Below are 14119 nucleotides of genomic sequence, written 5' to 3'. Positions count from 1 at the left end.
TCTATACCACTAAATAACTATCAAAACTTCAGGTCTTGAAGGCACTAATAATCAGCAAAGTATAGCAAAAATGAAATTCCTGTCACAGCCTCACCACTTACACAGAACTATTAATATATGTCCCCTTGGGAATATAACCATATAGCCTCATATATATGCACCTCAGACTTTTCATCTGTAAAACTGACCTTTTCACACTAAATAATACACCAGTGATCACCAGTCGCATGACGGCCTCTGTTTCAAGGATTACTTTTTTTTAATAGATGAAGGATAATACCACCTGGTGAGAGATAATCTGGAATGCTTAACTTCTGTCTGGTTGTTGTCTGGGTTCTTCTTCTTCTGGTTATTGTTTCTAACTTACTGTCTAAAGAATTTATTAAATTTGCTTTAAAGAGCAACACTGGGGAAAATTTTTTTTAAATGGAACTATTTCCTTGAGCAGATATAGTTTATACAAAATTAAGATGTCATTTCCCAGGCGTGACCCTTATTTCATGTGCCATGCTAAGTCCATTTTATTTCATATTTGAATTTAATGACATTTGAGAAATTTGGTCTTCTCAAAAGAGAATATTAATTACATATTGTTTTCATTTGTGTCGCTTGAAATAACCAATAAAGAATTTTTAAACTTTTATATTTCAGCAGGGTGTGCTATATTCTTACATATGATCCTGTGCATATATATAGGGTTCATTGGCCAAGCTCTCTGCGGAAGTAAAAGGATATCACCCAATTTAAACATAAATAGCTTTTCAGCAAACAACTGCTAACAGTCAAATTGTTGTTCTCTGGAAAAATGTAAAATCTAGTTCAACTTCCTTGTTACAATCAGGAAACATTTTTGTATATTTTCTTTCATTTCTGAGTCTAGTTAAAAGGAAAAGTACATTATAAATGCAACTTTTGTTAACAATTCATAATAATCAAGAGGTGTACCAAAAAGTTTAAAAAAGTCACAAACACCAGTAAAGAAGGCATACATTTACACATCTTTTTACTGTTTTGAGAAAAAAAAAATCCAGTATAATTCCCTCATTTGAAACTTTTATACAACATCTCAAAATATATTCTGCATTTTACTTCAAAAATGCATTTTATTAAGAAAAAAGAAGGAACAGATTACAAACCAGGGAATGAAAGTCATGGCGTATGATATATCAGTGCGTTTTAATGCCATAATGTTAAACCTAGCAGTGCAGACCACAGAGTACTGTGAGGCTTCACTGTCTATAAGCCTGTCTACCTTCCAGCTCCAACCAGGTTAACACTGCCACTAAATAACCAGAACACGTGTAAAAGATTCAGGGCTGTTAACGATTGTATTCAGCTTTGAATCAAATGAAAACTACCATTTTGGTGTTCAACCCCTTGGCAGCTACCACAGGACTTTAAAGAAAAAGAATGCCATGTATCCATATAGGTCTTTCATAAACCATGGTTACGAAAGATTTAGTCAAGCATTTATAGAAACATCAAAATGAATACAGTGCTATGAGAAAGGACAGGCGGGTTTTATGAGGAGAGTTAAGAGGGAAAATAAGGGAAAAAACGTTCACTTTACATATTTCCAAATTGTTCTGGTGTGGACAAACTAAAGCATCTAATTTTTCCTTGGCAGACACCTGAAAAGTATGAGTATAAATGCCAAAGTGCTTTTGCTATATAATTGGCTTGTGGAACTCAAAGATAGCTATATGAAAACATCTTGTTCACATGGCCTCAAAGGTAATTACTGTAACAGTATCATAAAGTGATTGATAATTATTTGAATTTCAGGCATGTATATATCTCCTAATCAGAATGTACTAGTTAGTAAGTTATATTGATTTTTGGTTCTTTTTGAGAAATTTACTCCATCATCATAAATGAGAAGTAACTAAAATGATAGAATATAACATATAATATGCCATCACCCCTTAGAAGGAACACACTTTAACAACTCTACTGGTTTTGCAAAAAAAGGGGGCATGACTGAAGCTTATATTCCAAAAAGTATGCCCTGGAGATTAGTACATAGCTAAATATATACCTGAAGTGGGGGATATAATTTAGAATTAAGAATGGAGCTTACATGTCAAATTGTCTCTTTTTTCTAACACATAAGAAGATGCTCCATGGTATATAGTGAATAGAGATCAAAGAAAAGTGGGTGATATACTTTAGAAAAACAGAATTATAAACCTATAAAGAAAACTTACATAGGATTTGGGGAAAATATTCTCAGAAGTATATTTCATTTGAGACATTACAGTTGTAAATAAAAAATAATTCTTTGCAGTGTTAAGAATTGTGTGTGTGTGTTTTATCAACAAGTTTACTTGCAAACATTTCACATTCTTCGGGAAATGGGCATTAACCAGGTTCTTGACTATTACCAATACCAAACCATGATAACAAATTAAACAGAAAAGTTTTAAAGGCAAGACATCACATACTGATGACCAATGCACTTTCTGAGTCTTGTTACATACAAATTTTATGTTCAGAGCTGGATCCTTACACGCAAAACCTCATGTTTTCAAAATCATTAAAAACAGTCAAATCGAAACAGAGCAATACAAACAAACCAATGAAAACAGAAACATTTTTCCAGACTATTGATAAATTGTATTGAATGCAATACAGAGAAAGGCAAAGGGGTTTATATACTTTTGGCCACGGAAGATGCAAACACCAGCCAAACAGGATCTTAGAAGCATTTCCAGGTCTATGAATAACACCATGGGGACACCAAAGCAAACACAGCATATGTTCTCAAATAAAGCAAGGTCATTACAGTCCAATTTTGATTTTCACCTCTAACACAACTTAGGTAGCACGTGGTTGAGAGGCTAGCGCTACAGTTTTCACACTGAAAAACTGTAGCTCTCAAGTGAGTTAAACTTCTGCTTTAGATTGTATCAGAATGGCTGGAAATTAACAGCAATATCTAATCCTTGTTATACAGAATGACCGCTATGGGAAATAAGTCAATGGATGAGGCCTCCTGGAGCCATCTTGAGTCTGGCAACATGGCAGTGCTGCAAATCCATTGCCTGTACATTCAGTGTGAGAACTTGGTTTTTGTTCTTTGAGAGCCCCTGGCTTTTAAATCAGGCTATTGTAATTATACGGTAAATCATCTCTGCCAATCAGAAGAAGTACTCTTTCTGATTTTCACTGACTGCATTTTGTATATTAAGCTCACTTTTCAAAACAGCCTCAGCATTGTCTACATTCTCTGACCTTTTTGCCTCATTTCTTTTGTATAACCTTTTCTGCTGATAAATGCGGACAGCTATGGCAGTGATGCACAGCAAGATAAAGATCACAACAGCTATCAAACCTAGTGAGAGAAGAGAAAAGAAACACAAAATCAGAACCGTTGTCCAAATAGAAACTGTATAGACTTCATTGTGTAAGAAATCATAATAAAATGATTTTCTACCAAAATCAAGCATCTAGTATATGTAATTTGGAAATATCAAAAACCTCAGGCATTTCTGGATCAAGTATTATCAAAATATGTTGAGTTTACTTCTGAGTTCTGTCAGTCTTATGGGCCCACCTTCATTTATTCTGAATGCATATTATACTGGATTATTTAGTGTATTTGTATATACACTTTTTAAATAATATATTACCTACACATCTCTAAGTCCATGGGGTCACCTCATATTAATATCTAGACAAGTTTAGTTATTTTGAAAATTATATAGTAGCAGTAACATCATAAAATAATTTAATGTGTTTTTAATACTTAATTATGTGAACATTTTAAACCTGAACTTTAGTTGATTTACAATGTTGTATTAGTTTAAGGTGTATACCATGATTCCATTATACATTATATATATATATATACACACATACATGTGTATCTATTATTTTTCAAATTCTTTTCCTTTATAGGTTATGACAAAATATTGAGTAAAGTCCCTGTACTATACAATAGGTCCTTGTTGGTTATCTATTTTACATATAGTAGTGTGTATATGTTGATCCCAATCTCCTAATTTATCCCCTTAAATGTTAACATTTTAATGAAGTTGATTATCAATAATTTGTTATATCCCTAAATAGCAAGAACAAGTTTTGTATGAATAATCCTTACTATGAAATATATCGATCCTGATACATAGATAAGATTATGTCTATATTAAGAATATTGATTTTTTGAGACATCTGATTGTTAATAAAAAATGTAAATACCACAGCGGTTAGCTATGCTAATTGGTTACCAATTCTGGCATTACGTTAAGTCAGTTATCTTCAAAGTGAGATCTCTGAATCCTTGATAGTTCCTGGAACACTTTGAGGAGGCCCATAGGGTCAAAGCTACCCGTAATAACTCTAAGATGCCTTTTTCACCGTGTTGACGTGTCCACTTAGAGAACAAAGCAAGGTTAGGTAGAGTTCCTGGTACCTTAACATGAACTAAGGCAAGGTCACCAAACTTTCAAAGTGGTCACTGAATTCATAAAGTAAGCAGGCACTGCTCTGCCGGCTTCATTTAAGAATGTCCTTGATGAAGCACTAAAAATTTTACATTTTGTCAAATTGTGACCTTTGCCCATAAGACTTTCTAACATTTTGTGTGTTGAAATGGAGAGTATTTGTAAAGTACGGATACTTCTAGTGCAGACTGAAGTACGGTAGCTGTCTCCGGAAGAAGGCCAGTGTGAACATTCAGTTGAGTTGTGAGCTGAACTAGTTGCTTTTTCCTGTAACGAACACTGTTTTTATTGGAAAGAACGACTGACAGATAAACTGTGGTTGCTTTAACTTGGATATCTGGCAGAAATTTTCTCTAAAATGAAGTAAATCTGTCACTTCAAGATAAACAACTGACAGTGTAGGATGCCAATGATCAAAGCCAAGTTTTCAAATGAAAAGTAGAATTTGGGAAACTGTTGTCTGTCACAAGTTTGAGAGTTCCTCATACTTAAGACTCTTCTGGTGAAATCAGCGGCTGCGTTAACATAGTGTTTTCAGATGAAAATACGTACAACGGAAACAGCAAGATGGATGGAGTCTCATATCATAAAAGAAGGACTCTTTGCTCTAGTTTAAAGTAGGCGTAAACAACTCTAATAACTCCAACTGAAACCAAAACTTTGAAGGTCCTCATCAGTCACAATGGATTCTCGAGTACATGATCTGATGGGCAGATTGACTACAGCTAATAGTATTGCCAGGGGCTAAGCCGATTTTTGGCTATGACACACTTATCTGAGAGGGACAGCAGAAACTTCAAAGGTCCTCATCAGTCACAATGGATTCTAGAGTACATGATCTGATGGGCAGAGTGACTACAGCCAATAATATTGCTAGGGGCTAAGCTGATTTTTGGCTATGTCAGCTTTATCTGAAAGGGACAGCAATTCCTTGCTGATAGATCTAACATAAATCTGATAAGTGAATTCTGTATTGAAATCTGAAGAATTTTCTAATGGATATAATTGGGGTTTTTTTTGTTATATTAATAAAGAATAATTGAAATCAGAACATCCATTTGTTGTCATATATTTTGCCTCTCATCTTAGAAAAGTAATGAGTTATTATCAGTATTCTATTGCTTGGTTTAGGCTTCTGGTTTAAAGAAAGAGATCCTAAACAATTTCAATGGGGAAAGCTGACGAAGTAGGTACAGACAGTAGGCTGTGTTGCTGTGCTATGCTTAATCGTGCCCAACTCTTTGCAGGTCCATGGACTGTAGTCTGCCAGGCTCCTCTGCCCACATCATTTTCCAGGCAAGAATACTGGAATGGGGTGCTATTTCCTAGCCTAGTGGATCTTTCTGACCCAGGGATCAAGCTCATATTTCCTGCATCTCCTGTGTCTCCTGCGTTGGCAGGGGGATTCTTTACCACCAGCACCACTTGGGAAGCCCACACAGACAGCAGGCTACTGCAGACAAAATCATGGATGGGCTTTGGAATGGGTTTGCTCCATGCATGTGATTTATCTCTTGTGATTGGAGACAGTTTATATTATTTGGCCACCTGATGCAAAGAACTGACTCAATGGAAAAGACCCTGATTCTGGGAAAGATTGAAGGCAGGAGGACAAGGGGACAAGGATGAGAGGAGAGGATGAGGTGGCTGGATGGCATCACCAACTCAATGGACATGAGTTTGAACATGCTCCAGGAGTTGGTGATGAATAAGGAGGCCTGGCGTGCTGCAGTCTATGGGGTCACAAAGAGCTGGACACAATTGAGTGACTGAACCGAATTGAATTAGAGACAGTGTTATGTCAGGGTTTGTTAAGTCCAAGAAAAACCTGGATTTAACATGATACACCAGAAAAAAAAGAAAGGAAAAAAGATATTATAAATGAAATATGACCACCTGCTGCATTCTGTGACATTACTATCTGAAGTTCTGTGTGAATGTGTTTTATGATGAAATTACATAGCTTGCTGTCTCAACCTGACCATTCATATCTGTGAAGTCTGATCAGAAACTCTCTCTAGTGTCTGAGTCACCAGTTTTAAATGTCTTATTAAATCAATTTCCCCACTTCACCCTGTTTATTTATTTGCTGTTTATAATTCAAGAAAAAGATTGCCTAAAATGTAAAACATAGGAGAATTGGCCAATTAGAATATACTTAAATGGACTGACTCATGTTACACAGTGGATGCAAGTTAAGAGTAAGAAGACCAGTTGAAGAAATCTACCACAATGCTAGCAGATGGAGAAACACGCTAGAGAATGGTATTCTGTGATTTAGCAGATGAATTGCATGTGATCCCAGACAAGGCCTTTGGAGCTTAGATGGCCACAACCCGCTGCTCTGCTTCTGAAGCTCAGTCCCTGCCGTGATCAAAAGCAGGCACCACTGGATCCGAAGGCCCTGGGGAGACCCTGAGCAGCAAACCTTCCATAGAGTCTTGCTCTGCTCTATGCATCTGAGTCAAGTGAGAATTTCACACACGACCTACAACTTGCTTCCATTCTAGAATAACACAGAAAAACTTATAAACACACTTCTTCCTGTACTCTGCAAATCTTGCCAGTAATCTTTGCCAAAGGTATGATAAAAAGAGTAAATACTTGCTCTAACATTGGCATGACTACATAATAACTCTGTATCTGCATCTCCCTATATTCATACTATATTTATCCGTGTATAGGAAATATACAGTAAAAGCACCATTATTGTTGCAGAAACCAGTAATCGAGAAACCAAGCACCACACTTGGAGAGTTGAAGAACTCAGGTTTACTATGCCAGCAGGCGCAGAGGAGTTAACACTCCAAGCTCTGAGCCCGGAACAAAGGGGTTACGGAGTTTTTATAGGCAGACTATAGTGGGCAACACTAGCTGCTAACAGGCTGGTTTAAACTAGGGGGTTTTGCATGCATGGGAATAGCAGTCAAGACGGGAAGGGGAATGCCTGACCTTTACAGGGACAGGCATGATTAAGCAGATTCGCAGGGCCTGGGAGGGCAATTGCAAAAGCAGGACAAGGTGAGTGAGATAAGCTCCGGTTCCTAGTATTGAAATTCCCACTTTCCAAGACTACGTGACCTACGTGATCCAGACTTTGCAGGGAGCAAGCTGAGTTACAGAGACAGAACAAGCAGGAGGTTATGTAAAATTTTAACTTTTCCTCTTCATTATGAGACTGAGACAATTTGTTTGACTAGGAGTCCCAAATTGAAATGTTGAGCGCATTGTATTGATAAATGGTATAACTTTAAATTTAGAGTTTTTACCATTTAATGTTTTAATGCTATATTAATATATTTATTTTACACATGCAGATTTTAACTACTTTTCTAACAGGGTGAGGAGCCTATTTTATGCATCTTTTATTTATATACCATTAATTTGACAAAAAAATAAAACAAATGAAAAAGCAATGGGGATTTTAATATTCTCACAAATTTTGATCAGTACTATTCTGTCTAAATAAAATTCTAAGTACTTAAAGGAAGCTGATGTCTACGTAAGTAAGGGTGTAAAAAGTAGAGAACCAAATGGATCAATTGTAAGCCCACATAAGCTGGTCAAGTATATGTCTAATCACATTACTTGGCAAAATAATAAAATAATTGCTTACTTTCTATATCATTTGCAGAATATGGAGAAAAGGTGAACCATTTAATATTTCAATAATCTGATTAATAATATTCTGAAAACCATTAATCAGGAAGAAAAAGGTTTATGTGGGGGCTTGGTTTTGAATAAATTATGTCTCAGAGAATATGCTACTCTACTGCCAGGAAGATATATTTAAATTTTTTGGTGCTAATTTTGCAATTTAAAATAAGTAATAAACCACTTTTATTCCATTAGCTTAGTATTTGATAAAATGCAAATACACCTGTAATATTCATTGAGAGGAGCATCTAAACCATGAAAGTAATCCCCTTTATTAAGCATTAGGGCAACAATAAACACATGCTTTTAATGTTCATCTCAGAATTTTCCAACTAGTTATATAAATTCTTGCAGAAGCAGCGATGTGTCCAAGAAACCAAAAAATGACACTTCCTTAAATACAATCAGAACACCCTAGGGAGTACAAATGGCCATTATAAAGCTGAATGATACTCATTATTAGTACTATTTCCTAATGAATATCTAATACTAATACTTGAGTGTGGTGTTTCAGTGAAATTATCAATTATTTACACTGGAAATCTCCAAGGAAGCTGCAGTTTAGGAAGACTATGTGACAATCCAATGCAAATAATAAACCACCTTCCTGACCTCAGGATTCACTGATAACTCTTCATGTACTGTCTGCTCAGTGTCCAACTCTTTAGGGACCCCGTGGACTGTAGCCCGCCAGGCTCCTCTGTCCATGGAATTTCCCAGGCAAGAATACTGGAGTGGGTTGCCACTTCCTTCTCCAGGGAATCTTCTCTACTCAGGGATAGAACCTGCATCTCCTATATCGGCAGGCAGATTCTTTACCAGCAGCCCCATTGTGTCTATAATGCTAAATATTCACCATTATTAGCAACAATATTAAGGACCGAAGAAGAGCTCATTCACGCTTTCTGTTACCTCCAATGACTGCAGAGTCACTTTTGATTGTATTAGTGAGGGGTTCTCTGTCATCTCTTGTTCCAGAATGATCTACATTAAAGGACAAAAAAGAGGGGAATGGGGTGATATAGGAGAGTAAAAAGAAGACTTTTTAAAAATTCATAAACAGTTTAAATCAGAACAGAATTATAGAGGTCAATGTGGGATGTCTATAACTGTAAACTTATGCAATACCCACATGCAAAGGCCCAGATGAGTAAGGAATTAAGAATTGAGAATCTAAAAAAGAAATGGGAAAGAATCAAAGGTTAAATTTATATTTAAATAAAATAAGATTATAAACCAGTTTTAAGAATCCATTTCAAATACTTATGGCTGTTTCATGTTGATGTATGGCAAAAACCAACACGAGGGAAAGTGAGAATGTTAGTCACTCAGTCTTGTCCGGCTCTGCGACCCCATGGACTGTAGCCTGTTAGTCTGTTCATGGAATTCCCCAGACAAAACTGGTGTGGGTTGTCATTCCCTTCTCCAGGGAATCTTCCCGACCCAGAGATCAAACCTGGGTCCCCTGCATGCCAGGTGGATTCTTTACCATCTAATCCACCAGGAAAGCCCAACCAACACAATATTGTAATCATTCTCCAATTAAAAATAAATTAAGGAAAAAGAAATCATTTTGGGAACACAGCATCACAGAAACATCAGAAGATTTTAATATTCAGTGGATATACTGTTTGCGACTGGGTAAAGGAAAAGCCATACGCCACCTGCAAAGGAGTGTGTCCTCTCCCTAGATGTGGCATCAGTGCCAGCCTGGGCCACACAGCTGGACTCCGTCACGTGTCCTGAGATGGTGATGGGGGCTGGGCGGCTGGGCTGCAGAGCGGCCTTCAGCGGGGCCACGTGGCTGACCTGCACAGCAGACAGACAGCCCAGGAAGCCCTGTGCGCCCGCCAGTGCTGTCTCCTGGTCCACATCGCTGTGTTCTGTGAAGCCAAAGAGACGTGGCAGTACCGATAACAGAGAAGGTGCAAACAGCCAGTGCCACAGTGCAATAGTCCAAGTCTTGATGATACAGCAGCAATACGTACTCAGCTACTAAATTCCTTTTGCTTCTGTCTTTATTACAAGACATTCACAAAGTCTTTCCACAACTACTGGTGACATATCCCAGGTTAATGAAGACAAGTGTTTAAGCATGGCTAATTAAATACATTGAGCACTCTCTGGAAATCATTAAAGCTTCTACAAGAATGGGTCTGATAATGAACTGATCTGGGTTCCTGCAGATATTACGTAAGAGGCTGTATCTCAAAGCCATTAGGCAGTCTGCTTCCTCATGTCCAGCAGTGAAATCTCTCACCTCCATGCTGCCTTTACTCCCTGTCGCACTGTCCACCTATCACTCGGACTGAGGCAGTGTGCATCCCCTATAGCTAGATAACCCTTCCCCATTTTAATGAGCATTCGGTTAATATGGGATTACTGCGTGGCAGAGATTGGTTTGAATGTCAAAATATTAATTCATAATTTTACAGTGGAGAAGATATTTCATGCTTGGCAAGCATGAAATCTAAACAAGGGGCATTAATTTTAGGCTTTTAACATTCAAATGGTATCAGCCTACGATGCATCCACCCACTCAACAAGATCATAAAACAGTAGGATTCCTCTTCCCTCTGCTGCACATATGTGGACACCAACATTTGCATTTTTTCTCTCTTTTTAAAGTGAAAGTGTTAGTTGCTCAGTCATGTCCGGCTCTTTGAGACCCCATGGACTGCAGCCAGCTGGACTCCTCTGTCCATGGGATTCTCCAGCTAAGAATACTGGAGAGAGTAATCATTTCCTTCTCCAGGGGATCTTCCCAACTCAAGTATCAAACCCATGTGTCCTGAATTACAGGCAGATTCTTTACAGCCTGAGTCATCAGGGAGGCCCTTTTGAAAAACTAATAAAACAAATACTGTATTTATGAATGCTTATTATACGGTAGGCACTATTCTGAGGAATTTGATTTGCATGTTTGTGTTTAACTCATACAGGGCTCCAAAATCACTGCAGATGATGATTGTAGCTATGAAATTAAAAGATGCTTACTCCTTGGAAGGAAAGTTATGACCAACCTAGACAGCATACTGAAAAGCAGAGACATTACGTTGTCAACAAAGGTCCGTCTAGTCAAGGCTATGGTTTTTCCAGTGGTCACGTGAGAGTTGGACTGTGAAGAAAGCTGAGTGCCGAAGAATTGATGCTTTTGAACTGTGGTGTTGGAGAAGACTCTTGAGAGTCCCTTGGACTGCAAGGAGATCCAACCAGTCCATTCTGAAGGAGATCAGTCCAGGGTGTTTATTGGAAGGACTGATGCTGAAGCTGAAACTTTAATACTTTGGCCACCTGATGCAAAGAGCTGACTCATTTGAAAAGACCCTGATGCTGGGAAAGATTGAGGGCAGGAGGAGAAGGGGATGACAGAGGATGAGATGGTTGGATGGCATCACTAACTCAATGGACATGGGTTTGGGTAGACTCACGGGAGTTGGTGATGGACAGAGAGGCCTGCGGTTCATGGGGTCTCAGAGTCAGACACAACTGAGTGACTGAACTGAACTGAACTGAGCCATGAATAACCTATTTAAGTCACACAGACAAGATCCTTTAGGTTGAGAATTTTAGTGATTTGCCTGAGGTTACTCGGCTGTTGGCCTCATGCACTGGACTCTAGGCCTGTTGGGTTCTTTTGTTTATTATTGACACATTCTTTCTTTTACTCTGCTTATATTCTCTGTGGTGCTTTTTTTCTTCTTCATCTTCTTTTTTTTTTTTACTTGACAGTTGTTCTTGAAATGGCTCTGGGCAACTCAATTCTGATTGAACCTGTCTTTGCTATATCAAGGTTTTTGAAGAACACTTCCTTTTGTTCTATTTTCATTCACATTTTATGCCTTTTAAATAAAAATACTGATTAGATATTTAGCATCATGAGTATCATACTATATTAAAACAATCTGAAAATTAGAGAGATTATGTTACCTTCCTGTTGTGCTGGGGGATACAGTATTCAGACAAAGGCATTCCAGCTCTGGAGGCTTTTAGCACCAGGCTATCCTGCCTCTCTGCACAAGGAGCCCTGAGAGGCATTCTGCTGCTCTGTGAGCACACAGGAGACCCTCAACACCAGCACCTGCTACACAGGAGGTGCTTCATCACCTTTGTGTGTAAACCAAAGAACTAACTCAGTCCTACCACACAGCAGCCACCCATCTGACCAGATGGAAATACATTCAAACATACATATTTTTAGAAAAAGAGAGCATTCTTGCTTTGGAGTTTTTTTGTTTTTAAACTCTATCAAGAAATAAAGAGAAATATACTTTAATAGCAACATAATCAGAACAGTGCTTCTCATATTTCTTCTCCAGAGTTAAAATCTTGAATAACATGTCTATAGATCTTAAAAAAAATCTTACCTTTTGAATAAAAACAACAACTAAAAGTAAATAAATAAGACTCACTTCTCTGGTAAAAACTTGATATGAGGCAACTTTTAAAAATCCTATAGCTTTAGACTGAAAATATCTACCTCTTATAAAATATTGTTAAAAAAAAAAGCTTTAAGCTCTAAAACTTCAAGTGGTCAATCAATATTTGTTTTAAGAGCTAAATGTACAGGAAACACATTCCCTGCTGTTCGAGCATCTTACATTCTAGCAGGGGAGACAATAAACATGAAACAGGAATGGATGAGAATTTTGAAGACTGATAATGCTATGAAGAAGTAAATTAGAAAGTGTGATGGAGTGGATATGGAACAGAAATTTATCTTGATGGATTAGGTGATTTTTCTGTGTGTCTGTTTTAAGGATGACTCTGCACAGCCTTATTTTCTTAGTCATCTGTACATATTACTCCAATGTCTTCTGGCTCTTCTTTCTTACATTTTGCAAGATTCCCTGCGATTTAGGGATTTTTTGAATCTGATTGTTCCTGTTGTGTGTCTTTGCTCATCAATGCACAGAACATGGTGGGCCCTTTTAATCTGCAGCTTGGAAAATTCCATATGTTGAGTGTGCAACCACTGGTTCAGTTTCGCCCCTTTTGTACTTCTGGACTGCCGAGTATTCATGCCAAACCTCCTCTGCATGAATATTAACTGCCTTTAATTTCCCTCCTGATTTCTTTTAGGACTTGTTTTTGTGTGGGTCCATGGCTTCACTCACACAAGGAGCAATAGTTAGAACTGGACATGGAACAACGGACTGGTTCAAAACTGGGAAAGGAATACAAGAAGGGTGTATACTGTCACCCTGTTTATTGAACTTCTTTGCAGGTCTCTCAGGTGAAACGCTGGGCTGGATTAATCCCAAGCTGGAATCAAGATTGCGGGGAGAAATATCAATAACCTCAGATATGCAGATGATACCACTCTAATGGCAAAAAGTGAAGAGGAACTAAACAGCCTCTTGATGAAGGTGAAAGAAGAGAGTGAAAAATCTGGCTTAAAACTCAACATTCAAAACACTAAGATTGTGGCATCCAGTCCCATCACTTCATGGCAAAAAAAAAAGGGGGGCAAAAGTGGAAGCAGTGACAGATCTTATTTTCTTGGGCTCCAAAATCACTACAGATGATGACTGTAGCCATAAAATTAAAAGACGCTTGCTCCTTGGAGGGAAAGCTATGATAAACCTAGACAGCATTATTAAAAAGCAGAGACATCACATTGTTGACAGAGGTTCACAGAGTCAAAGCTGTGGTTTTCCCAGTAGTCACATGCAGATGTGAAAGCTGGACCATAAAGAGGCTGAGCACCAAAGAACTGATGCTTTTGAATTATGGTGCTGGAGAAGACTCTTGAGAGTCCCCTGGATTGAAAAGAGATTAAACCAGTCAATCCTAAAGAAAATCAACCCTTTATTTATTGGAAGGACTGACACTGAAGCTGAAGCTCCAATACATTGACCACCTGATGGGAAGACCCTGTCGCTAGGAAAGACTGAAGGCCAAAAGGAAAGGTGGCAGAGGATGAGACAGATAGATAGCATCACTGACTCAATGGACGTGAATTTGCATAAATTCTGGGAGATAGTGGAGGACACGTGAGCCTGGCGTGCCACAGT

The 14119-nt window shown here is 38.0% G+C and overlaps 1 protein-coding gene across 1 annotated transcript in view; it reads right to left on the bottom strand.

The window, feature by feature from the left end:
* Positions 1 to 1083: 1083 nt before the first annotated feature.
* CNTNAP4 (contactin associated protein family member 4) overlaps positions 1084 to 14119 on the bottom strand; it is a 289562-nt gene continuing 276526 nt past the window's right edge. The window contains exons 22-24 of the mRNA XM_069549623.1: positions 9767 to 9985; positions 9015 to 9086; positions 1084 to 3334 (exon numbers count right to left, since the gene is read on the bottom strand). Coding sequence (XP_069405724.1) covers positions 3141 to 3334; positions 9015 to 9086; positions 9767 to 9985 — 485 coding nt within the window. The 3' untranslated portion in view covers positions 1084 to 3140. The remainder of the gene's footprint in view (positions 3335 to 9014; positions 9087 to 9766; positions 9986 to 14119) is intronic.

The sequence above is a fragment of the Ovis canadensis genome, chromosome 14, assembly GCF_042477335.2.
Source record: "Ovis canadensis isolate MfBH-ARS-UI-01 breed Bighorn chromosome 14, ARS-UI_OviCan_v2, whole genome shotgun sequence".
NCBI lineage: Eukaryota > Metazoa > Chordata > Mammalia > Artiodactyla > Bovidae > Ovis > Ovis canadensis.
This window is presented reverse-complemented; position numbering and strand designations above follow the sequence as displayed.